The sequence below is a fragment of the Vigna unguiculata genome, chromosome 6, assembly GCF_004118075.2.
Source record: "Vigna unguiculata cultivar IT97K-499-35 chromosome 6, ASM411807v1, whole genome shotgun sequence".
NCBI classification, from domain to species: Eukaryota; Viridiplantae; Streptophyta; class Magnoliopsida; order Fabales; family Fabaceae; genus Vigna; species Vigna unguiculata.
In genome coordinates this window covers 21,219,795-21,243,821 of record NC_040284.1, presented here as the reverse complement: position 1 = coordinate 21,243,821, position 24,027 = coordinate 21,219,795, and the positions used below count along the sequence as shown (strand labels likewise).

Below are 24,027 nucleotides of genomic sequence, written 5' to 3'. Positions count from 1 at the left end.
AATAAATAAATAAACACTAAAATAGAACATTTCATGTATTTCATCACCTAATGGTTGTTTTGAGGGTAAAATTGGAATGATATATATATAGAGAGAGAGAGGGTGCAATGAGTAATAAAGAAAGAAAGAAAGTAAATGTTTTTTTATAATTTTTATTTTAGAAAAAAGAAGGGACATATCCCAATTTTCTTTTTGACTTTTCAGGAATTGAGATGGTTAAAGTGGTCACCGCACATAATAATAATAAATAAAAAAAAGAAACAAAAGAGAGTGAGAAATAAACTTTCCTACACGAAATTGTGTGGATCCACAAGAGTCTACAGAAAGCGAAAGTTCTTGTTAAATTCAAAAGTGTATGAAATATTTCTTTAAAAAGAAGAACCAAACAAAAAGTAATACAAAGACATAATTTATATACATTATCATCAGTATATGAATAATGATATATGGTCCAAAATTTCCAATTAACATTTAAAAAAAAGGTGGATTTGCTTTAGAGGTACGAGTTTATTATTTTCTTTATTAACATGTTACAAAGCATCTATTATATAAGAAAGTATATATTTATCTTTGTGAACTTTATGAGTTGTATTTAGTGAGGTGTCGTTTTCAATTGATCATATCTGTTTTATTAAAGATGATTTTGCTTAGAGAGATAGAAGATTCTGCAATAATATTAACAAATGCAGCATTGTAATTATAGAAATAAATTGAGTTATGATAATAGAAACATATAAAAGGGGTTGGCTAATGGTCCTTTTCACACTTAGGTGGTGGTTACCAAAATAAAATATTAGCAGCAATCACAAGGCATTACTTTTTTTTCTTCCATTGATGCATGCATCTATATCTTTTTTATTAGGTGTTGTTTTCACAGAAAGATATGTCAATTTTATAGATATCATATGAGAGAGAGAGAGAGAAAGAGAAAGGGTAAGGCATTGGAGAAAATGAAATAATAATACTATGCCAGAAAACAAAGACAAAATTATGAACCAGAAAAACAAAATCACACCACACCAAATCTTAGATGAAGTTGCAAAAGGGGCACCTGAAACAGAAGTTCAAAATATTTTGGTGTAAAATCAAATGATAAGTGCATGTGTGTATCACTGTGATGACCCTGGGGCCATTAAACACTGTTGCATGGAGTGGTATAAAGAAGGATTATATACCTTCTAAATTGACTCATTCTCTGTGTTGTTGAACACAACAATGACTCAAGGGAAAGAAAAAACAATAATCTAATTATATATCTACCTTCAATTATGAAATGACTATGATTATACATTATCATAAATGGATGGGTCAATTCCTATGAAATATAGCCCTCTTATCTGTATCTGTATCTATCTATATATCTATATCTTTGAAAATATCATCATTGTGATTTTTTTTTTCTTCTCTTGTTCAAAGTTTTCAAATCTGTTATGTATACACCAGTGATGGAGCTTCATCAGGTGAAGACAAAAACGAAATGTCTTTTCAAACAAAGATGGTCGATGATCTTGCTAGTTTCCTTAATGGAATCATGAATGAAACTAGCAAGAACAGTAAACCCCAGAAAGGAACCATGAATGAAAACAAAGAATTATGAATCTAACTTCATGAAAATGAAAGCTTTTAGCTCCTCTACAATGGACTATTTCATTTGAGATCTTAAATCATGACATAGTGATAAAGAAACCTAGTGATGAAGTGCCATGTGAAATACAACAAGCTTACACCAATAATTCTAGCTCAACAGTTGATAGAGACTAGAATGATTGAGCATGAGACAAATAATTAGACAATATCTACACCTAATTTTCGTTGATGGAAACCCATCATAATATAATATACAACTTAAATTATAATCCGTGTAATTTAGAATGCTAAATATAGGTATAGTAAGTAACCCTAAAAAATGGTAAAAATCAATAAGTAATCATTGAAATTATGCTGTGGTTGTGCTAACACTTGTTGTTGAAGAAGGTAAACTAGCACTAGAACCAGCGTCAACACCAACCTTAGTATCATTGTTGCCGCTCACTGGAAGAACTATACTACTCTCACCGCCACTATCACTCACCTTAGACACTCTTGTGGTGGACCTCTTGCGCTTCTTCTTCTCGTAGGGGACCCCTCTAGCTTTGGCCTGGCCCTCCTTCACTTCCTTGAGGTAAATCATAACAGCTTTGGCGCCAAACGGATTAGACTCAGGACGGCCACCATTTTCTTTGTAGGCCGCCCTGAGTCGTCCGATAAGGGCGTCAAGACTGCCCCACGCTTGTTTGAGAGGACAAGCGCAGGGTGCAGGAGGGTTCGGGTGTCCGAAATGGGGACACCCGGATATGTGGACCTTGGTTTTGCCAAACTGGTCCAGGTACTTCAAGAATTCAATGACGTGTGCTCCACTGCACCGTGCTAACGTCAATGGGGGCTTGTGGTTGTGCAGGTACTGGAAGAAGGTGTTCCAGTCTCGACGCTTCTGGGATTCATAGCGGCTTGGTGGTGGTGGTGGTGCCGGTGATGATCCTTGAGGTTGTGGTGGAGCTGTGGAAGGTGATGGTGGTGGAGGAGGTTTTGTGGTAGAGGGTGGTTGGGGTTGTGCTCCCCCTGATGATGAGTCCATGGTGAAGACCTTGTAGAACACTGAGGTTGGTTGAGTGTGTGTTTTGTGGTGTGATCTGAATGAAGAGTGTTTTTTTCTTTTTGTGTGTGTGTTGGACTGGGGAGTAGTGAATTAGGTGAGTGTGGTTTTTGGTTTTGTTTTTGGGGAGTGTGAATGAATGAGAGTGTGAAGAGGGTTTGAGGTTGATGTTTTCATGGGAAAGGATTTCTGGCTTTTGGTTTCTTTTTCATGAGTAAGAAAGAAAGAGAGAGGGGGAGAGAGAGGAGAAAAGTGGAAAAGGGAGCATTAAATTGATTGTTTTGGTCTTTGGAGTCAAAGAGAAAAAGCCATAAAAATAATAATAATAATACTAATATATTAAATTTGGACAATAAATAACAATAATTATCAATGATAAAAACATACTATAGGTAGATTTTTTATTTGTTCGGTAAAAAGAATAAAAAATAACTTCATGTTAGAAGAAAGTGTTGACCAAGTCTGAATATCGTTTTGCCAATTTTTTACCAATGTTATTGCTTTTATGTTCTTTGATCGTTTTTGTTTCAAGCTAATTTTAAGATTTACTTAAAATAGATACTTGACCATTCATTAATATTTTAGACCAAGAAATGCAATCTGATTTTTAAACAATCTAAAAAGTTATAATGACCTGAAAGGTCAAATTATCAACCTGTGTTTTTGTAAGAATTTTTTAATATAAGAAAGACAGCGAAAAAAATTCTAATGGGACACGTTAATGAAAATAAAAAATAAAATTTAGGAAAGATGAGTCGAAATGAAATCTTACAGAGTGACTTTTTGAACAAATATTACAAAGTGGCGAAATAAGCTAGTTTTGTCAAATTCAGTCATAAGATAAACTTTTAAAGCAATTAAATAACATCTTAAGCAATTATAAAGAGTGTTCATTCTGTGTTTCTCACTTCCCCAAATGCACATACTGAATGTCAATCCCACTTACTATTGCAACAACTGCTCTTCAATTGAATATCTCTGTTAATGTTCTTGAATAATTTTTTTTTACAGAAATAATGGTATTGGTAAAATCCTCAGTATGTATAAAGTTTCAATTACATTTTGATCCCTATTCTTAGAATTCAATCGACAACCTGTTTCCAATTTAGGGCAGGATTCAATATTTGGGAGGAGATTTAGCAATGATTTAATTATAAACAGATACCATATGTGACTAATTCCTAGAACTGAAAATTTGTAGTAAAATAAAGACCATAAAATTAATCACCCGAGACAACAGAAAGTGCTACACGTAGGTCATTAGAGGTCCCACATATATACATTCTGTAAGTTTGAATTTCTTGTTGAGAAACATTACCACAACGAGCTGCGTAGTGATTACCACTCACTCTATCACGCAGCGAAAAAATAATCTCTCGGACGATTGGTTCATGGCCATTGAGAAGATTTCCCATGCTCAACACTTTTCTCCAAGATTGGTTAGCAGTAGGAGGAACAAACATATTTGACAACACTTCCCTCTCAACGTCTCTTACTTCTTGTTTCTTGTCAAACTCCTGCGCAAAGATTATTGCACCAAAGATAGCAGAAATTCATGTGAGTTCCATGCTAAGAAAGATTGGAATGTTACCAAATCAACAAGGGTATTTCAAGGCATATATTGCAAGCATCTCACCTTTTCACCAATGTCCTCTGAGAAACCCTTTGCCGTTGTTTGAATATAAAAATTGTAGTAATCGCTGAAAATTTCTGTGGAAAGTCGTGGTGCTTTTAAAAGCTTGCGATGAAGGGAAGCTGCAAGAGTCAGTAACTTCTCAACTCGTTCAATTGTACCAGTTAGTCGTCTTAAGTCTTCAATGGTCTCACTATCTCCAGACAAGCGATTTACTGCAAGAACATGTAAATGTATTAAAAATTATTCTTTTCCAATGAAGAGAAAAATGAATAGATACCTTGCAAAGGCCTCAAAGCAGATGCCATTGTAAGGTAAAGTTGCTGCATCTCAGTCTCTATCTGTTTCAGTTCTCCATAACTAGTCTGACTTAGTGTGTCGACAGCTGCTCTGAAGGCAGTACACACCATTTGCTCAAGTAATTCATGTGGTGGTAGAGTTTCAAGGTAATGAAGCACCTGGAAAATTGAGAGCATAAAAATTATAGCACACAAGTAAAATCCATACACTTATTATATAGTAATCTATTTCTTTTTTACATGAATGTACAGTAGCAATTTTTGAAAACAAGAATACTCATTTGATTATTTGACCACAAGAAAATGTTAGATGCGAACAATAATAATTTAAACTTTTATCTGTCTTTCATGGCCCTCAATTCACCAAGGGCATCCAGTTAACCCACTAGGACCTGCATTCCAAAATTAAATCTTCTCGGATAAATATGGATGGAACTCATCAACTTTGATTGCAATGACCCACGAAATCAGATGAAGATGCATGCATTGCATATATTTTTATTTTAACATTAAAATATAATCTACATATTCAAAGATAGCTTTTAGGGTGAAATATGTTTTTAGTCCCTTAACTTTCAGTGAAACTTGAAATTAGTCTCTCTTCGAAACTTTGGCTCAATTTAGTCTCCAATTTTAAATATGTGTAGATCTACTCCTTTTAACCAAATTTTGTTAGGTTTATTTGAAATTTCTAATGCGTTTCATGATAGTATTAGTTGAAAAACACATTTGAAACATCAAATAAACTTAACAAAATTTGGTTAAAAAAACTAAATTCACGCATTTCTAAAAATGCAGGACTAAATTGGTCTAAATTTTCGGAGAGACTAATTACAATTTTCATTTAAAGTTAAAGGATCGAAAACATATTTAACCCTAGTTTTTATGCCCATTCATTTCTACCAATGTCCATAGAGGTACATCAAATGACACATGCCCATGAGTCACAAATCAAGAGGGATTCCGACACGGCACTCCTATTCAAAACTGAAGCACTCCTCTAACTAGACCGGAATTTAGGATTTAGAAGCTGCATCAAATTGACTTAAATTTCAAGATTTGACCATCCCTTAGCGGATTATCATATTTAGTTGTCATTAAAAGAACGACACATTTCATATTCACATCAGAAAGGAAAAGGGGAAAACGATTAGGACAGAACTCCTATTATCATTAAGATCCTCATGATAGATCCACTAGAATGAGGAAACAAAGAAATAACTGCCAATTTTAAATGGGTCGGCTTTCCCGTCAATATGGAAACCAAGTAACAAAAATACTGTTATTCTGGTATAAATTACCGAGTGCTAAAAAATATGTATAACAATAGCAAAAGCAAAATAAATTTAAACTTCCAGAACAATACTTACTTTTTCTCCTTCCCTATTCGGATCAAGAAGAGGCTTCTGTTCAGAAGCAGGAAGAGAAGGTGCACTATTCCAAAGCTTTCTCCATAAATTTCCATGCTCAGACATTCTCTTTGAAAGTTTCCCTTGTGGAGGCCAACTATCTTTTGACTTTTTAGAGTCAAGAGCACTGGATGATGATGATTTACTTTTCTCAGGGTCATCATACTCTTCCCAATCACCAGGTGAATGCCACCGAATAAAATCTTCAAAGATAGCATCTGGATTTGCCGCCTTAAATGCTGACATATCTAGTAACAAAGCCATTATTGGTCTCTCACATCATAAATTGTTATATTGAAGAGAATCTTTGCATGAAAAAAGTTCATTATACCCACCCACACATACAGTTCCATTTGTATCAGAGTAAACTGAACTAACGCCACCAAGCATATTTAGATTCAATTCTGTGGGATTGAGTTAGGCCCACACCCATATTCTAAGAGTATGGTATGGTGAACAAACCTCATGAGTGAAAAAATAGATTAATGAAAACGTCATTCCATTATATTGATGAGGCAGGTACATCAAATTAGAAAGCATTGTGCACATGATCTTCTAGTAAATATGTAATTATACATTTAAATTACTTTTTAACATCACGTGCATCTGCTTCAGAAATCAGAATTAACTGTATTCTTTAAGAAAACAAAAAGGAACTTGAAACATGATCAATAACTACCCAGTGTTATTTACAAACATATGTTTATTACCTATCCATTACCAACAAAAAAATATATGCAATTATTACCTGAAGTTAAGATATCTCTTTCCAGCTGAGCGGAGAAATTCTGAAAATAAAAAGGAATTGCTAATTAATGATGTAATATATGAAATAGAAGTATGGCACGTACATCAGTCCTGCTGCATCCTCTTTTTTCAGTTCTAGATTTGAAAGCAGAAATATGCATAAATTAATCCGATGACAATGAAGCTTCAAAAAATTCAAGAAAGGAGATGAATATCTACACCTCCTTACATATAACCTCATTGTTCAATGGATCTTGTTTTCTCATTTACCTCTATGTGAAATGTAAATAAGGTCTAGGAGGCCTAAGGTTCTAATTTTTATAACACATGATTGCAATTATTATATGCATTGCGAGCGTTTGAGCTTACAAATGAATCACCAAAGGCTTCAACAGCTTTAAGCCTCTCCTCATGCATGTCTTCTGTCATAAGCGGTGCTTCCTGTGGCATAGCAAAAAAGATTAAAGACATTGTATTCTTCAAAAATTGGTGAACTAATATTCCATGACAATGCCAAATATTATTTGGATACAAGAACAACCTGTGTATATGGGGCATGCATACTTTGATGTGACTTGAGTAGCATCATAGAATCAACAATACCAGCAGAACCTCTCCTGGTCAAGTCTGAAGTTTCTTTGTCATTTGACAGGTGCACATCTTCGACCTTTCTGCTAAAATCATTTTTTTTTCCACAATATCATAAATCATTAGTAGTTGAAAAAATGCAGCATTAACATAGAACCAGACACCATTTGTGCTAGAAAAAATTACAAGGATATTATAGTATACAATCGTGACGTGAATTACAAGTGTACAAATCCGTAATTATTCTTAATAGCAGATAATTGTCACAAAAGAAAAACAAAAAACAAAAAAAAGTTGTGAAGTTGAATTTGCACTACCCAGCAGTTGGCCAGTAGGAGAGTATGCACGCACACAACCAAAGAGGAGCCCAGAAAAGAAATTGAAGACACTGTACCAGAACCAAGGATAGATCATCTGATCCCCCCAGGTCTAAGCCAAACTGGTCTTGAAGTGAAAGATTCCAAAACCCGAATATCACTAAAGGAAGAGAATTAAATGTGAACTAACTAAAACTAGTATAAAAGGAAAATGCTATATTATGTGCCATCCATCAGTCAGCCTAAACCAATTAGAGTCCTAAACCAGCACAGATTAAAGAACGAGCTACTGGATAAAAAGAACATAGTTTTAAAATCACTGGTTTTAAAGAAAAAAAGAGATCCTCCCTCCTTTTTCCAGGGAACACCAAGGTTGCTGAATTTTTCATCTAGAAAAATAAATAATTCACAAGGATCTAAATTAGTTACAATAGCCACTTTTTTCTTATCACTTGACAAGACTAGAGCATGTTTTCAGGCCCAATAAATAAAAGTAAACCTCTCTCTATTCTCCTATTAGAATATAGAGGAAAGAATCAGCTTCTAAAATCAAACAAAAAAAAGGCACAAAGGGTCCCTTTATCTAACCAATATACTCTAGTTATATATAAATAAACAAATATGGATATATGCACATGTAGAAACTTAAAAAATTAACTTAACTAAACCAGTAATAAGTGGAGACAAAAAAACGGACAAAATCGCTAAAAGAGAGTGAGTTGTTTATATAAACAGTCAGAAGAGAGATACAAACAATAACAACCGAGCAGGCTCTCACTTGCTAAGTTCACCTGTCAACTTTCCCAGAAAAGCCATCACTGGAGGTATGTATACTGACTGAGTCATCCCCAATTACACTTTCATCCTGTGATTCAATCTATTAACACCCAGTGAAAAAAATACTGTAAAGAGAATACAGTGCAGTAATACAACAATTGATTTAAACAAAAACCAAGAGAGAAAAAACCAGTTTGTGACCTCACTCATGGAATCTATTTGATCCAAACTTCCAATACAGTCTTCATATTCTTCATTCAGCTGGATCTTCCTCTCAATGCATATTGCAAGCTAAATAACAAAGCAGAAAATGTATCAATTTTGTCAATATATGCTATATATAATATGTAAAGACCAATATATAATATGTAAAGACCAAAACATCTGAGCTCACTGAAATATTTCTAGTTTTTCTTATAATGACTGATCTAGGGTAGAACTCCACAACAACAAAAGCCTTATCTGACTAGGTGAAGTCAGTAACATGAATCACATGACACCAACTATGACCAAGGCGTTGAGGGTGCGTGAGAGGAGGAGAGGAAAAGGGTGACCTATATTTGGAGGTAGTTACCATTCTCACATGTGAACCTTGTTTTAGAAAAGTGGATGACATGTAGTAGAGGACGTGGTTATTTTCATATCCTGTGAATAGGAGTTGAGCTGTGAATAGGAGTTGAGAGGTGACTCTCTTTGAGAGATCCTAGAGTTCTATTTTCACTACCCTGAAGTGGCATTTTTGTGATAATACCGGTGGCTTGTTTATCCCTACTTCTATTCTGCCTTTTTGTTTCTGTTTTGTAACGAAACGAAGTACATATGACCTTATCAACAACCATATTTATGCAAAACATAAATTTGCACATAAAATATATACAAAGCAAACAAGCACACAGTGAGTAGATTTCAGTAAAGATTCCTTATAGATAAAAATTTATTACCATCTGAAGTTTCTGGTTAATCAAACAAGTGGACAGGTCAATTGATCCATTAGTTGGCATCCTGGGCAATAGTTGTGACTCCTCCCAACACCACCTAACCTCTCGAACAAACTCTATCCATAGCACAGCAATAGCTGACAGACCAAAATTGGGTAATGCAAATGAGATATCTCAGAAAATAAATTCGTAATAGATGAACTATTTATTCCTACTCTCTTAATTAGGTTTAGGTTATACAACAAACAAACCATAATTACTATTGGCAAATACCCCGTATATTGCAGTTGCCAAACCAAAGAGAATGTAAACAAAATTGTGCAAACAGTGAACCAAGAGGTGCGCCTTTTATAGCTCGAGAAGTCTTATTATGTCCACTATCAGCAAAATCTGAGAATTGTACACCTGCAGACATTACATCAGTGATTATAGTAAAATATGTGAAGAACCAACATTAAATTTAACACTAAATTGGAGGCCATTTCGTCATTCAGTATCCCAAACTAGCTTGCTTTTAGCAGATTCATTGATGATAGATTGCATGTAGATACAGAACCTAATGGACTGAGCCTAACTCAATTCAACAACTATCTTAAGAGGGGGGAGGATTGATCAATTTTTGTAAGGAGTGGTATCCTAATATTCCTAACTACAGAGGAATATCTAAATACAACCCTTCTTGATGCCCAAGACGAGACACCTATAGCGTGAAATTTGTAGAATGACACATCTATGACAAGCCCGACATCCACACAAGATGGGTTTTGACACCATTTTAGAAAAGACTGTGCCTAAATCAATCCCGAAAGAAAACTTGGGTGGGAGAAGACTGACCAAGTCATAAGTAGGCTGGTCTTATTTTAATGATTAATGAATTAACAAACAACAGCATATGTACTTGAGTATTTATCCAAAATGGAAGGCAAATAAAGGACGAAGAACTACATACCCTCAATATACCTAACTATTGTGGGATATCTTATACACCCCTCCGTGCCCAAGACTAGGACAGATATAGCACGAAGCTGGTAGAATGACATCTATGAGAAGCCCAATAGCACGACAAAATAGGTTTTGATACCTTATTAGAAAAGGCTGTGCCAAGAGCAATCCCAAAAGCAAACTCGGGAAAACATTGACCAAGTCTTATAAGTAGGCTGGTGATCATGTTTTAACAATTGATGAAATAACAACAGTGTAAGTACTTGAGTATTTTACCCAAAATGGAAGGTAAATAAAGGAGAAAGTGTCACATACCATCAATAAACAATTCTTTCAGCACACGATCTCTAACTGTTGGTGAAGGTATAACCATTGCCGATTTTATATTATCAGAACCTGGATTTTCTACTGCAAAGGGCCAGAAAAAGGGAAAATAATGAACCATGTGCCAAAATGCACTACTAACTTTGAAACACAAGCCTGCATGAATAAGTGAACTAGTACACCATAGAATGCACCAAAAACAAATTCAAACCTGAAACAAAATCTTCCATAAATTGTGCCTCAAATGACATTTGCAATGCATCAACCAGAAGACACAACTCAGAAGAAAATCCAACCGGATTCCCACTGGAACCTTCAAGTCTATATGTAAAAAATAATACCACAATATTCAATTTTATTAATTATTTAAAAGCATAAGTCAATGTTACTGACTTTTAGAAGTAATTGACCTAAAATAATGACAAATTAAATGTATCTATTAAATATTGCTAGTAGGGGTGGAAATAGGTTGAGCTTAAGTAGCCCTGGGCTTGACCTTCTTTAAAAAATAAAGTATGGATCTGGTCTATTACCTCTTACAGGCCTTTTTTTAAGGGTCGAGCTTGACTTGCATGAAAGTCTGCCCTAACCTGTTTAAAACTGTTTTTTTTTTAAGTTTTTGAAAGGCTAGTGAAATTATTGTATTGGCTAAATAAACTCATTAATAATTTTAATTTTCACATATAATATGTTTAGTTGACTTTGTTATATATAATTATCTATATACAACACAACAAAAATAAATTACTGATTTAAAAATCTAAATTTTTATAAGGCCCTTAAATATAGTATAAAGTTATCTTTCAATAGTCTTATGAATTTAACCTTCAATGGAGTAGGTCATCATGTTTAGTAATTAAAAAATAATATATGGTTTTAATACATATAACAAATTTAAAATAATAATAATACAAACAAAAAATTATTATTCATATTTTCTTAAAAAGGTTGACCTATAAGCCTAAAAAGCTTTTTCGTAAAAGCCTAAGTCTGACCTATTTTCTCAAAAATAATCCGTAGTCACCAAAACGTTGAAGAATACCAGAAGATTCTTGAGTGTTTTAACCATGCTGAACAAAACGAAATTTCTGGCAGTTGTAAATTGAACAGTGATTCGAACCACATTGAACCTTAATATTATTTATTAAAACACTTTGAGCAACAGTATCAATTAATAAAATAAGCAGCAATTGTTCGAGAGAAATTTGGTTTCTGTGACACATAAACAACTTAAAATTTGGAGTAAACCTTAGAGAGATCAACCACTTCTCTGCTTCATGTGGTGAAGCATTTTCCAGTTCAGCCATTTCCATAGAATTTTCAACCATCTTCTCTGACCATATTGCAATCAGTTCAAAACCTGCATGCGGCCCAAGAGTAACTTAAATGGAACTGGTATTGATATCAGATCAGAGAGCTTCATGAAAATAATGAAAGTTGGAGAGGTTTTATTACTCAAAAAGACAAGATCTAGACTAAAAGCACCCAAAAATAAAACATAGTCACCAAACAAACTTCTCTAAGGGACAAATGCAAATAGACAGAAAAAAGAGTAAGAAAAACTATTCAAATATGCTCAAAAAACCATGCAAATGGACCGGGAAATATGTAAATGAGTATGGGCAAGAACAAATAAATGGAAAACAACCATACAAATAGGAGAAAAAACGAATGAGAAAAAAATTCAAATGTACAGAAAAGAGAAAAGATTTGGAGACAGAAATTTATTCAATGGGTGAAAAAATGGACAAAAAAAATGTCAAAAGTGATAGGGAAAAATCATAGAAATGAATGTAAAAAAAAATAATATGTAGGAAAATGTGCAAAAAAGAACATGTAAATAGGTGAAAATGAACAAGAAAGTAGATGAAGGAAAATTTCTCTTTTATAATATATATATAAACACATATGATCACAATGTAGAATATAGACGATAATAAAATATCTATAAGAAATATTTTTGCTTTTATATTTTATTCCATAGAACCTAAATATTATACTATATTAACTTATAAAGTCTATGTTATAATATGAATATATGGTTGTTTATATATTATTACAATAATCATGATAATAGTACTAATAATAATTATTATCATAATTGAGGGGAGATAAGTTACTTTAAAAGTAAATCTAAACAAGTCACTCTCCATCCTCATCTTTTATTTTCTCTTAATCTAACAGTAAAAAAATGGGTTATTCTTCAGAACCATTAGTTAAAAGAAAATAATTGGTGATGAGGTAGAGTAATTCCTTTAAAATTACTTTTGGAATAATTTAGTCTCCCTTCATAATTATTATAATATAGTAATGGTGGCAGCAATAGTATAATGATAAAAAAGAATAGTATAAAAGCAGATAATATAATATAGTTTTGTAAGGTAAAGTAGGTAGAAGAAAAAATCCTTTGTTATTATTTATATAAATTATTGGAGATACTCTTAGAGTTTGGGTTTTAGGACTTAATTCAACACAGGTGAGAATTACACAATTTATTCGCTCTATTTAAGACAAATTTTAAGTCTATACAGATTCTGATTAAGGCATATTATAGTCTATATTGAATCTCTGAAAATCCTACATGTTTTGGCTCTAAAGTCCCATGTGTATTCTTTGCACATTGAAGAATCATTATACAGTAAAACCCCGTTTGTGAATGGTTGAGTGTCAAAATTCACCAAAATACCTCTAATGAAAGCATCCAATCAAGAAGCCCAGCTATTTTTACCTACAAAACCCTACATCCTAAAATTTACCTTTAACAGGATCTTCTGCAGAATACCACTCACTCCAAGAACAATCATCATCCCACTGCATCCCATCGGATATTTCACCAGTAACATTTTCTTCAGATTTGCTAATTTTGGCAGCTTTCATATTGTCGTCATCATAGGGAAGTGTTCTGAATGTCAACTTCATTGCAAATCGGACTTTGAAATTATGAACAGACAGATCCAATGTGGAGTAGGCCTTCAGTAACAAATGGACATTAATCATTAAAAGTGAAAGTTAGAAGAGTAGTGCAGACATAAAGTCAAAAGTTTATATAGAGCTGCTGGATATAAGACAAATCACAGGAGGAGCTTATTGTGTACGCAAAGTTTACAATCAACATATGTTGTGAAGTAAGCCAGAATATATGATGGGAAAAAAAACAAATCACACAAATAATTTTCTCAGAAAGATGAAAATAATTGCTAATTCTTTAATCCAAATATTGATGAAAGAAAAACATCCACGATTTAGAAAAACTGTTACATAGAAATATAGCTCATGTGCAATACCATAGATATTTCATATGTTGTTCTCCAATCAAAATCAGAGTTTCATCTTGGTAATCCATGCTGACCTTTAATGCATGCACAGGTTACTAAACTGGAATTCGAATTTTGATTAAACAACACAAAAAGCACCTATGGTATTTCTCGTAAGTTGTGTCCATTTTCTTATCCCTCTTACAGAATGATTATTCATTATTCATTCATGTAACCAATCACTTATTTCAATTCACAGTATCCATCCCCTTAGAGAAGAGGTTAGACTAAATTGCAAACCCTTTGTATCATTGCACTATATACATCTGCCTCAGCTTAAAATAAGAGGACCAAGTATAGAAGCACAAAGCAGGGAGCGAATACAAAATTAAAAAATGGATGTGTCCCAACTTCGTAAAATCAAATAGATATTAAATTGAACCGGGGAGAGAAACTCACAAACTTAGATACAAATAACTCGTACAGCCCCTCCAAATGCATGAGTTTTATTGGAACCTGACTACCAATTCGATCTGCTTCGAATCTTCTAGTAAAAACAGTGCCCATGCTCTGAATTCCAATATAAGCTTTCCGAGATGGATCATGAACTGGAACAAATGCTGGCCATAAACTATGAACCCAATGTCATGAGAAAGTACATCTCCACTTTAATGACCTAAACTAAACTGGATATTCAACAAACTCTATTTAAACCATGTAAATAATAAGATTTTAATCCCATAACACAGCAACTTCTCCTAAAAAACGAGAGACAACACAAACCCAAATATTAATGTGAAACAAGTTGAGTAGTTATCACATGCAAATATCATACATAAAAATGCAATACAAATATGGCATGCACATAAGTTATTCTAAAGTTTCACTACTCCCTAAGTGTTAAAGAGCAATGAACAACGATTACCTCGAACAATTAGACAAAGCAATCGCAACAGCACTCAAGAGCTTGCTAGCCTCTGGAGCATCAAGAACCACACCACTTGCACTCTGAGGAGCAATTACCTAGTGAAATACATGTAAAGTAGTGTTTCCTTATCCATAGTAGAACCATTAAAATTCCAGTGAAAGGAAAGACGCAGCATTAAACATACCAAAAACTCATTTACACCAAAACATAACTGCAGATCATGCAAATCAAAGTTCCAGTCTGCAATTTCCCCTGCATCAAGCAGATAAAAACAGTAGATTAGAAAAAACACTTTCCTGAGTCTAAACATCGACCTACTAGACATTCCTACCCAACCCCAACCCCAGAAAAAATTACCATCTGGGTCAGTCTTGAAATAGAACTCCATGCAGTAACTTTTCATGGCATACTTCATTTCAGATTTCACCTTGTACAAATTACCGGAATCCTCCAGGGGAACTGCACCTTTTTCCTAGGTGAAAAAATAGATGAAGATGATCATTCCGATCCAAAACAAAAATGGCATAACCTTTTATTTTCCAACGGAAAAAAACGCAACTTCAAAATCAACACAAACCCCTCCATCAACACCATGCAATTCCTTAAACAACATTTTAAAAAACATAATTGAAGAAATCATATCATATCACAAACAAGCATGTACACTTGTATAGCAAGATTAATTTGACACCAACAGCATTCAAATTAAGCCAGCTTCTGTTATTTCCAACACTTACCAATAAATTATTCGGTGCATTAGACATCCATGCCCGTAAAACTGCCTCTATTTCAGAAATAAACCTACAAAAGCACGAAACAAAAACTTAAATTAAGTTTAAGTTAAACGCATCTTCTATCTATGCATTCGAAGAGCACACACACAACAATGTGAACTAATAAACAGTCATACGCAGAGACACACCGTTCCCACGAAGAAGCGACAGTGAAATCATCAAAGTGTTCGACCTGGGAATTCATGAACACGGAAACGAATCAGCACGTCTAAATCCGATTCAAATTGAGGAACCAAAAATAATTTAGATTCGGTAATTTTTTGCAATGAAAATATACACTTACTTCTGCCTCTTCTTCTTCATGTTCGGTGAGTTCATCGTCAGTGGTATCAAAGTGGATCTTCCTGCTAGAGCTGGAGGACGCCATCGAATCCGAAAATTAGCACAAGGTTCACAGAATGCGAAACATCGTCACCAAAATCGAACGATTTGATTCGTTGTTTCTCCGACGAGATCAAAGCATTGCAAGCAGCGCTGAGATCTGAACGTGAATCAATCAAACCAGAATTTACTTCTTAATAATAATAATTATTTCTTTCTTTTGGGTGTGATGTGTAGAAATTTTAAATCAAGACAGAATCTATCTATCCTTTGAGTCATAACCCAACTTCTTTAAAGTATAATAGTTTTCCTTTATTTGGTGGGATTTGATAAAGATGTGACTTTTTTTTTTTTTGGTTGGTTCACAAATTATTTCCTAGAAGGATACAAAGTTTAAAAAATTTAGTATTTTTTTAAATTGAGTAATTTTGCGATGATATAATTACTTAATTTTTATTTATTTATTTCTTGTTTAGAATAATAACTTTCCTTTACTTTTATCTCATTTATTTCTGAATTTTGTGTTTAGACGAAGAATTTTAATAATTTAAAAAAATTAAAATATATAATATTCCAATTATTTATAATTAAGCCCAACTCTCAAAAAAGGTTTCAATATTCACCTTATGTGTTGAAATTCATCATTTGAATATAAGAACCACATTTAGGAAATGTTACTAACAATGAAAATTCAAAATGAGAACATAATGGAGGTGGATGACTGTATTTGTCTTTTCTTGTGCGTAGCATTAATATGTTGTAATATATTTTGAGTACATTTGACAATTAAATAAGTTTATCATTGAATGAACTTAATTTCACTTTATGCAATGTTTTTATCATTACTAATGTGAGTTTATTGTAATATGTTGTTATTTAAGGACTACATATAAAATAATGTTGTTATTAATTTTCCTCATAAACAATTTCATTTAAATTATTTTTATCAAATAATTCACTTTTTGACCAAATAATTTCTTCAATTGAATTAGTACTTGAATTTATTTAAACTAATATTTCAATTTTATTTTATTTTATTTCATTTCAATATAATTTTATTAATTTTAACTTTAAACTAATATTTCAATTTTATTTTATTTTATTTCATTTCAATATAATTTTATTAATTTTAACTTTTTTATTTTAAATGACACCTCACATTTCATTTTAACATAATTTACACTAATAACATTTTATTTTAAATTACTTTTATCACCAATGGTGAAACTGTAATAAATAAAAATTACCAAATAAAACATTTTTTTAATTGGTCAAACACATCACTAACTAATTTTCAAAAAAAATTATCCCATTTTTCTTCATTTCTTATCATTTTTTTCTTAATCCAAATAACATCACTTTTACTTATCTTTTCTCTCAAATTCACTCTCTTGAGTTCATCTTAAAATTCAACTAAAATGTTAAAGTTGAATGAAAGAGAGATAAAACTTACGATTTTATTAGGAAATTTGTATGTCTAATTTTCAATGACTATATCATTCTAGTATATTTGGATAAGACAATTTAAGAAAAAAAAATTATATGGTCAATTTGAAATTCTTTGAAACAAACATAAGTTGTTTGGATGGAAAAATTAAAATTTAGGACAGTTGAAGAGTTACTTCAATTAACTAAAACAAAAAGAAAAAATTGAAATTCCACAACTAGTCAATTCCTCTTTATTATATGTCTCAATTTGACCATGGATCATAGGCCAACCCCAACCCCTTCCTAAATAAGTCTCGATTTTATTTTCCAATCAAATTGGCTCTAGTTAACCTTCAACCATATTGTCTCAGGTAAACATTTGAGTGTATTGACTTGGGTCGACCTTTGACCGTAAGTGGCTTGATATTCGACATTGGTCGTTTAGTTTGAGTCGATTTGACTTAACATTTAGTCTGCTCCAACTTGACTTGATTATTCGGTCTGACCAACTTAAAAATGCCACGTGTCAGGTCCTTGTGTGTAACACGTGGCATTATCAGTGTCACATGACATTGCAATGCCACGTGTCAATGTCACTATCAGATGTCATTGTGTTGATTTCAATTTAGTCCCTAAATATATCAATTCAGTGTCACTATAAGTATTCTTGTTTTTTTAATTATTATTTTTTTTCCAAAATAGAACAATATTGTCTCTTACTAATTTTAAACCAAAATTTTTATTTGTCTGAATGTTGTACTAATTTTTTTTATTAAAAATGACTTAATAAAATGACTTTTTACCATAAAATTTTAATATAAATATCAAATACTTAATTTTTGTAAAAATTTTATACTTAATTACTTTTAATTTTATAAAAAATGGATTTTAATTATTAAAAAAAATTAGGTCAAAATTGAATCAGATACACATAAGTAGGTATTAAATTGAAACAAAAAGACATATATGTGGACTAAATCGAAATCAACACAATGACATTTGATAGTGACATTGACACGTGGCATTGCAATGCCACGTGTCATACACAGGGACCTGACATGTGGCATTTTTATTTCTTTTCAAAAAAAAAAATCACATACTGACACGTGGCACGTTAGTCAACTCCATGTGAAAGGAACCTACTTGAAGCACTTTTTCAAAAATTGGATGCCAATTGACACTTTTTTAAAAGTGGGTACCAGATTGACACACATGTATCAAAGTGGGTACCATCTGAATAATTAAACCTATAGATAATAAGTAAATTATCCAATAAATCACATGAAAAATATATTTATTTGTACTTTTTAAGTTGATTATCTAAAAATAACTATCATGTATTGTTTCTATACAATACTTACATTTTTTTTATTTTTTTATTTTAATATTTTCAGTATCATTCTTATAAAATTATATTAATGTTAAATATGTTTTAATTTTTAGTAAAAAATGCAATTATTAATTTTTTAAAATTTTAGTTACTTTAATTGTTTACATTTATAAAGTTTTTTTAACAAAATTTTATAACTTTTTTTAACGTTTCACGTATTTCTAAAAGTTAAAAGATTAAATTAATAAAAAAATAAAAAATAAACTAATTCTAATTTTAAAATATCAAAACTATATTTAACCCATTATAATATTATTACTTTAATAAAGTAATGGAAATTCAAATGCTTGCTCTCTCTGCTGAACCTGCTGAACCTGTAGTAGAAAAACAAAAAGCACGAGTATTCTCTTCATCCTCCTTTTCCCACTGTAAGAACAAAAACATGGTTACTCTCACAGACTCCAAAGCGTGAACCTTCTGAATCCTCTTTCTCTCATCATTTTTTCTTCGAACTTCAATGGCCGCAGCGTTGGAGTGCTGGTCGCGCCGCACCACCAGTGACGAGGATGACGCATTTCTCGCTGCGCATTCTTCGCAACCCCGGGACTCTTCTTCTTCGTCTTCTCCCTCTTCCTCTCTCGTCCACAAGAAGCTCCTCAAACTCACGCGCAACGTCTCTGAAGCTCTCGCATCCCTCAGAAACTCCCTTACCGCTATGAATGATTCTTCCAAGCCTGACGCACCTCGCAACTTAGTGTGGACCACCGTCGTGCGCAATCTCAGCCATATATACCCCGGGACCCATCTCCCTGAGAAGCTTGTCTGCAACATTCGCAAGCACTATGACTCCCTGCCTCTCAGGTTCGGATCCCAACCTTACTTTGCTCGTTTGCATCGGTTGCGATGGGTGGGGACTTATGGGTTCTTGAATGAATGTCAATGTGAAGAGTGAACAATGAAGATTCAGTGCACTTGTTTTTTGGGTGCGTTTAAGGTCACCTAGTACGGTGACGTTTTTTTTTCGGACATGCATTAAATTAATGTTTTGGCGCTATTCTTAAATCTGAATTGGAGTTTTATTTCGTAATAAAGGTTTTCATTGCATTAAAGGTCAACTTAGATTACTGGGTTGAAACTTTTATTTTGGTGGGAGTTCAACATCTAATGCATTTAAGGAGTGTAAGTTGTGTTCTTTTTTTGCTTTTGAGAATGGGGTTTGCTTCTTTTAATTTTGGAAGCTCTAAAGTTTTCAACTTGGGGGTGATCTAGTATGAATGTTCGTGTTGATGCTAATTTTCTTGTGTTTAAGGTCACCTCAGTTGGACGCTCAATGGTTTTAATCTTGTGTTTTTTACTATGGGAAATGGGTTTTGCTTCTGCCGTTTTAGAAGTTGTGTTCTAATCCGAATGTGAATGCGGAGAAATGATTGTATGGTCGATCTCTGTGTCACACCCGACCAAATTTTTTATTGATGAAAAAATTTAATAATACTACTTGACTATCATTTCGAAATTGATACTGTTGGTCTCAAATCATGTAATAATTTTCATGAATGTGAATGCGAAGATTTAGTAGCACTGTGTTTGACGATCACTTACTTCGGTGATGGATTTTGCTCTTTTTTTTAGTTCTAAAATTCTAGAGTTTGTGTTATTTATTTATTTTGTTTTTGGCAGTTATTCTCAGGCGGGGTTTGATGTGAAAGATGTGTTTCTTCACATGAAGCTGATGGAGCAAGCTTTGGAAGATGAGCAGGCTGCGATTTTGATTCAAGAGGAGGGGGACGGCGAGATTCAACTTCAGGGGTCTTTGTTAAAGTTGACATTCGCTTGCAACTCTCCTATTTCATGGTCCGCAATGTCAAGAGCGTTGGATGGTTACTCCATTTGTTGCAAGAAGATTCAGATATTTGAGAAGAAAGGATTCACCCTTGGGATTGTGCTTCTTCTTGTACTGTCTAGTGGTGGGCATGAGAAGTTGGTGACGACCCAGGTTGAAAACGCTCTCAAGATTTCCATGAAGAGGCCTAAAGCCAGTGGCGTGAAGCTTCCCTTTGGGCTTTGTGGATGTCAAGAAGAGAACACCAAAGAGAGAGGACATGGAGAGATTGAGGAAGATGGTGGTGATGCATGTTGTGGAAATGGGTTTGATAATTTTAGCCAAAAGATTCAGCTTCAGGTGCCATTACCTAGTTCATCTTTTCATGTAGCGGTAGATGAATGGCAGACTATTCAATCAGGTGGGGATGATATTGAAAAATGGTTGTTGAACTCTGATCGTCTTGAGTTTGCAGAACAGATTGGGCCCAATTCGTATAAGGGGATGTACATGGGGAAAAAAGTTAGCATCGAGAAGCTTAGAGGGTGTGATAAAGGGAACTCTTATGAGTTTGAGCTCAGGAAAGACCTGCTGGCATTGATGACCTGTGGTCATAGAAATATTATGCAATTTTTGGGTGTTTGTGTGGATGAAAACTATGGGTTATGTGTATTGACAAAACTTGTGGAAGGTGGATCTGTTCACGACTTAATGTTAAAGAATAAGAAGCTTTCGAGCAAGGATGTTGTAAGAATTGCAGTGGATGTGGCTGAGGGAATGAAGTTTATGAATGATCACGGTGTTGCATTCAGAGACCTTAATACGCAGAAGATTGTTTTGGATAAGCATGGGAATGCTTGCTTGGGTGATATGGGTATTGTCACTGTTTGCGAGAGTGTTGGAGAGGCAATGGAGTATGAAACTGATGGTTATCGGTGGCTAGCACCAGAGGTTTGTCCCTATCAAACTCCTTTCAAGTTAGAAATGTAATTACTGAAATTATGAAAAACCTGCATAATGTTATTCGAATTCTGTATTTGCATCAAATTTAGGAAATGTCTTTTTGGCTTTTAAGTTGTTGTTCCAGATCATGCTTTAACATGTCATGATTTGTTTTTAAATAACTCTCTTACTCTAGCACCGTGTATTGAAATCAGATTTACTTGTAAGATTCAATTGTAACCCGCATGGCAAAGAAACATAATTTTAATGGTTGCAATGTCTAATAACAACTTTTCTTAATATATGCGAGTATCATCTTTCATGTGTTTGAGGTTGGATCAAGTTGTTATGTGAATTTTTTTCTCTTTTTAGCACTTTCGCTGGTTGTTTTGTTTAAAATCATTAAAGCATGTTCAAACTAAAGTTCTAATTCATGTGTTGAGCTCATCTATAGCAACTTAAAGTATCAATCTGTTAGCTTTATTGCTTGGAGGATGTTGTTTAGATCCATTGTATGTAAAATGCAATGCTGAAACTAGACATCTAAAAAACAGATTTCATGTCACTTGTCTTGGCATCATTGTTTGAGCATGCCTAACATGGCTTAATAATTGTTGTGTACTTTCACTTTATATAGTGTATGCCATTGTTTAAACACCACTGTATATCATTAGACAAATCAGTATTGTGCTGTGTAATGCCAATTGGACCTTGATGATTCATTTCAAATGGAGCCCACACACCTTAAACCGTAAGCATGATCTGACCTCCTCCTCTTGTACTTATTTTTGTCCAATTGATAAGGCTGCTTGAAGCCTTTCAAGCCTTGTGCTCGGACAGAAAGTAATGAATGAAAACTATTGATTAAAATCGTTCTTTCAATGTGAAAATGCAGGCTTCAATAAGAAATGAATAAAGTTCATGCACCTTGGCTTTGTCTGATTGTGATAGTGTATGAATTTTACTATATTATTTTGTATAAATGTGAGATAACATATATGAATTTTTGTGCCCTCTTTTTTGTTGAAACAGATAATTGCTAGTGATCCAGAGAGTGTAGCAGAGACATGGATGAGTAATGTTTATAGTTTTGGAATGATTATCTGGGAGATGGTAACTGGTGAGGTAGCATATTCTGCATATTCACCTGTGCAAGCAGCAGTTGGCATTGCTGCTTGTGGCCTAAGACCTGAAATCCCCAAGGATTGCCCTCAAATTCTGAAGTCTCTCATGATAAAGTGCTGGAACAACACCCCTTCAAAACGCCCTAACTTCTCTGAAATTTTGGCCATATTGTTGCAACAAAACAACTGCAATAGGTAAATTTATTTTGTGTTGATAGTAATTTGATACCAAACATCCCAGTCTCAAGGGATCTTCGTCTTCATAGTTCATACACAACATGAGTCCTCCTCGTTTTTATATCAGTAATGAAAGGTGTAAAGTTTCCTTTTTCTGTTTCTTTTTGACAAATTTGTACCATCTCATTACCTTTGTCATCATGAATCTACTGCTTTTTTTCTTATGATGGCAACCTGAATGATGAAAATATTACATTTCTTTTCATATTGTTTGGTTATGACTTACTAGCGAGACAACATTCCCTGGTGAAAACTAAGATTATTATGTAAGGAATAGAAAAATCAATTTCAGTGCCTACATAATTTGTAGGCTACTAGGATCTTTTGTTCCTTTCATGACTATCCAAAGGGTCCCATTTGATATTATGTTTCTTTAGTTGTGAAAATGTCAAACACCTTGTCCCCATTTTTCTTGAAATATCCAACCTTTTCATCTTTTATGCATCAGATCGATGCAACCTATGCTCACTCTGTACTGGGCACATAGAAATTTACGCTTATCTGCTTCAATGGTCACATTGAACATTGAAGTGAGTGATGCAAGTCTGCAACAACCACACACATATCTCATCATGAACACTATTCATATGCAATACATAGAGGGAGGAACTCAATTGATATCGCATTTATTTGAATTTACATATAATAATGGAATAATGGAGACAACCTTTTCCATGAAAAGAAATTATCATATCAAGAATGTTTAAGGATGTTTGGTAATAATATCATTGTACAACTCAATATTTGAGAGATGAGGTAATCGAACATGAACTTGCTTGTTGAAGTATAGTAGTTAGAAAATGATGGTGTACCTTATAATTGATGTTTCCTTTTGACACTCAAATTTTTAATGGAATTCATTAATAAATCATATAAAATATTAAGTTATAAATAAATCATAATTATTTGCAAATCTAATATCATGGAGTGGAAGAAGCACATGCTGCATGTGAAAATGTGATACTTATGTCAGGTGTACAACACTTCATTTCTTTTCTTTTTCCCTTCATTTGTTTATTTTTTTACTGCTAACTTTAGGTAGCCAGTAAGAAAAATACTATAATATTAACCTTTTATAATTAGACATATATAATATATTGATATGTGAGTAAGGTGTGAAGTGATACCACTCAAATGGTTATACTTTCACGTTCAACGAAATTCTTAATTAAAATTCAATCATAGACGATAGACCCGGTTATCTTATTCATAGCTTCTGACACATGTCATGTGGCTAAAGGTAT

At 33.4% G+C, this 24,027-nt stretch overlaps 3 protein-coding genes across 7 annotated transcripts; 1 reads left to right on the top strand and 2 right to left on the bottom strand.

The window, feature by feature from the left end:
- Window positions 1–1,628: 1,628 nt before the first annotated feature.
- LOC114186778 (protein LIGHT-DEPENDENT SHORT HYPOCOTYLS 5-like) lies at window positions 1,629–2,892 on the bottom strand. The gene has a single exon (XM_028074792.1). The coding sequence runs from the start codon at window positions 2,612–2,614 to the stop codon at window positions 1,937–1,939; it is 678 nt and encodes a 225-aa protein (XP_027930593.1). The 5' UTR covers window positions 2,615–2,892; the 3' UTR covers window positions 1,629–1,936.
- A 703-nt stretch (window positions 2,893–3,595) lies between these two features.
- On the bottom strand, window positions 3,596–16,172 carry LOC114186777 (rab3 GTPase-activating protein catalytic subunit). 5 transcript variants are annotated; one of them, XM_028074787.1, is made up of 22 exons: window positions 15,866–16,172; window positions 15,711–15,754; window positions 15,526–15,589; window positions 15,146–15,260; window positions 14,973–15,040; window positions 14,786–14,883; window positions 14,320–14,491; window positions 13,363–13,576; window positions 11,855–11,966; window positions 10,818–10,927; window positions 10,598–10,690; window positions 9,614–9,745; window positions 9,344–9,477; window positions 8,604–8,693; window positions 8,417–8,502; window positions 7,262–7,394; window positions 7,090–7,161; window positions 6,722–6,761; window positions 5,935–6,221; window positions 4,546–4,723; window positions 4,269–4,480; window positions 3,596–4,149 (listed from the first exon to the last, which is right to left on the bottom strand). In XM_028074787.1, exons 1-22 carry the CDS (start codon window positions 15,947–15,949, stop codon window positions 3,853–3,855), a joined length of 2,835 nt encoding a protein of 944 aa, XP_027930588.1. In that variant the 5' UTR covers window positions 15,950–16,172; the 3' UTR covers window positions 3,596–3,852. The 5 variants fall into 5 exon arrangements, with proteins under 5 accessions (XP_027930588.1, XP_027930590.1, XP_027930589.1 ...); XM_028074789.1 differs by having other exon boundaries at window positions 3,853–4,149; window positions 8,417–8,490; XM_028074788.1 differs by having other exon boundaries at window positions 3,853–4,149; window positions 7,262–7,391; window positions 15,866–16,171.
- Window positions 16,173–19,034: 2,862 nt separating this feature from the next.
- On the top strand, window positions 19,035–23,039 carry LOC114187589 (mitogen-activated protein kinase kinase kinase 10-like). The gene is made up of 3 exons (XM_028075867.1): window positions 19,035–19,522; window positions 20,339–21,431; window positions 22,455–23,039. Exons 1-3 carry the CDS (start codon window positions 19,179–19,181, stop codon window positions 22,743–22,745), a joined length of 1,728 nt encoding a protein of 575 aa, XP_027931668.1. The 5' UTR covers window positions 19,035–19,178; the 3' UTR covers window positions 22,746–23,039.
- The last annotated feature ends 988 nt before the right edge of the window (window positions 23,040–24,027 follow it).

Coding starts and splice junctions, on each gene's coding strand:
- LOC114186778 (XM_028074792.1), bottom strand. CDS start 2,614: ATGGACTCATCATCAGGGGGAGCACAACCCCAACCACCCTCTACCACA.
- LOC114186777 (XM_028074787.1), bottom strand. CDS start 15,949: ATGGCGTCCTCCAGCTCTAGCAGGAAGATCCACTTTGATACCACTGAC. Junction 15,590..15,710: donor GTCGCTTCTTCGTGGGAACG/GTGTGTCTCTGC, acceptor GTGCTTTTGTAG/GTTTATTTCTGAAATAGAGG. Junction 7,162..7,261: donor TGCATGCCCCATATACACAG/GTTGTTCTTGTA, acceptor GCTATGCCACAG/GAAGCACCGCTTATGACAGA.
- LOC114187589 (XM_028075867.1), top strand. CDS start 19,179: ATGGCCGCAGCGTTGGAGTGCTGGTCGCGCCGCACCACCAGTGACGAG. Junction 19,523..20,338: donor TATGACTCCCTGCCTCTCAG/GTTCGGATCCCA, acceptor TGTTTTTGGCAG/TTATTCTCAGGCGGGGTTTG. Junction 21,432..22,454: donor ATCGGTGGCTAGCACCAGAG/GTTTGTCCCTAT, acceptor TTGTTGAAACAG/ATAATTGCTAGTGATCCAGA.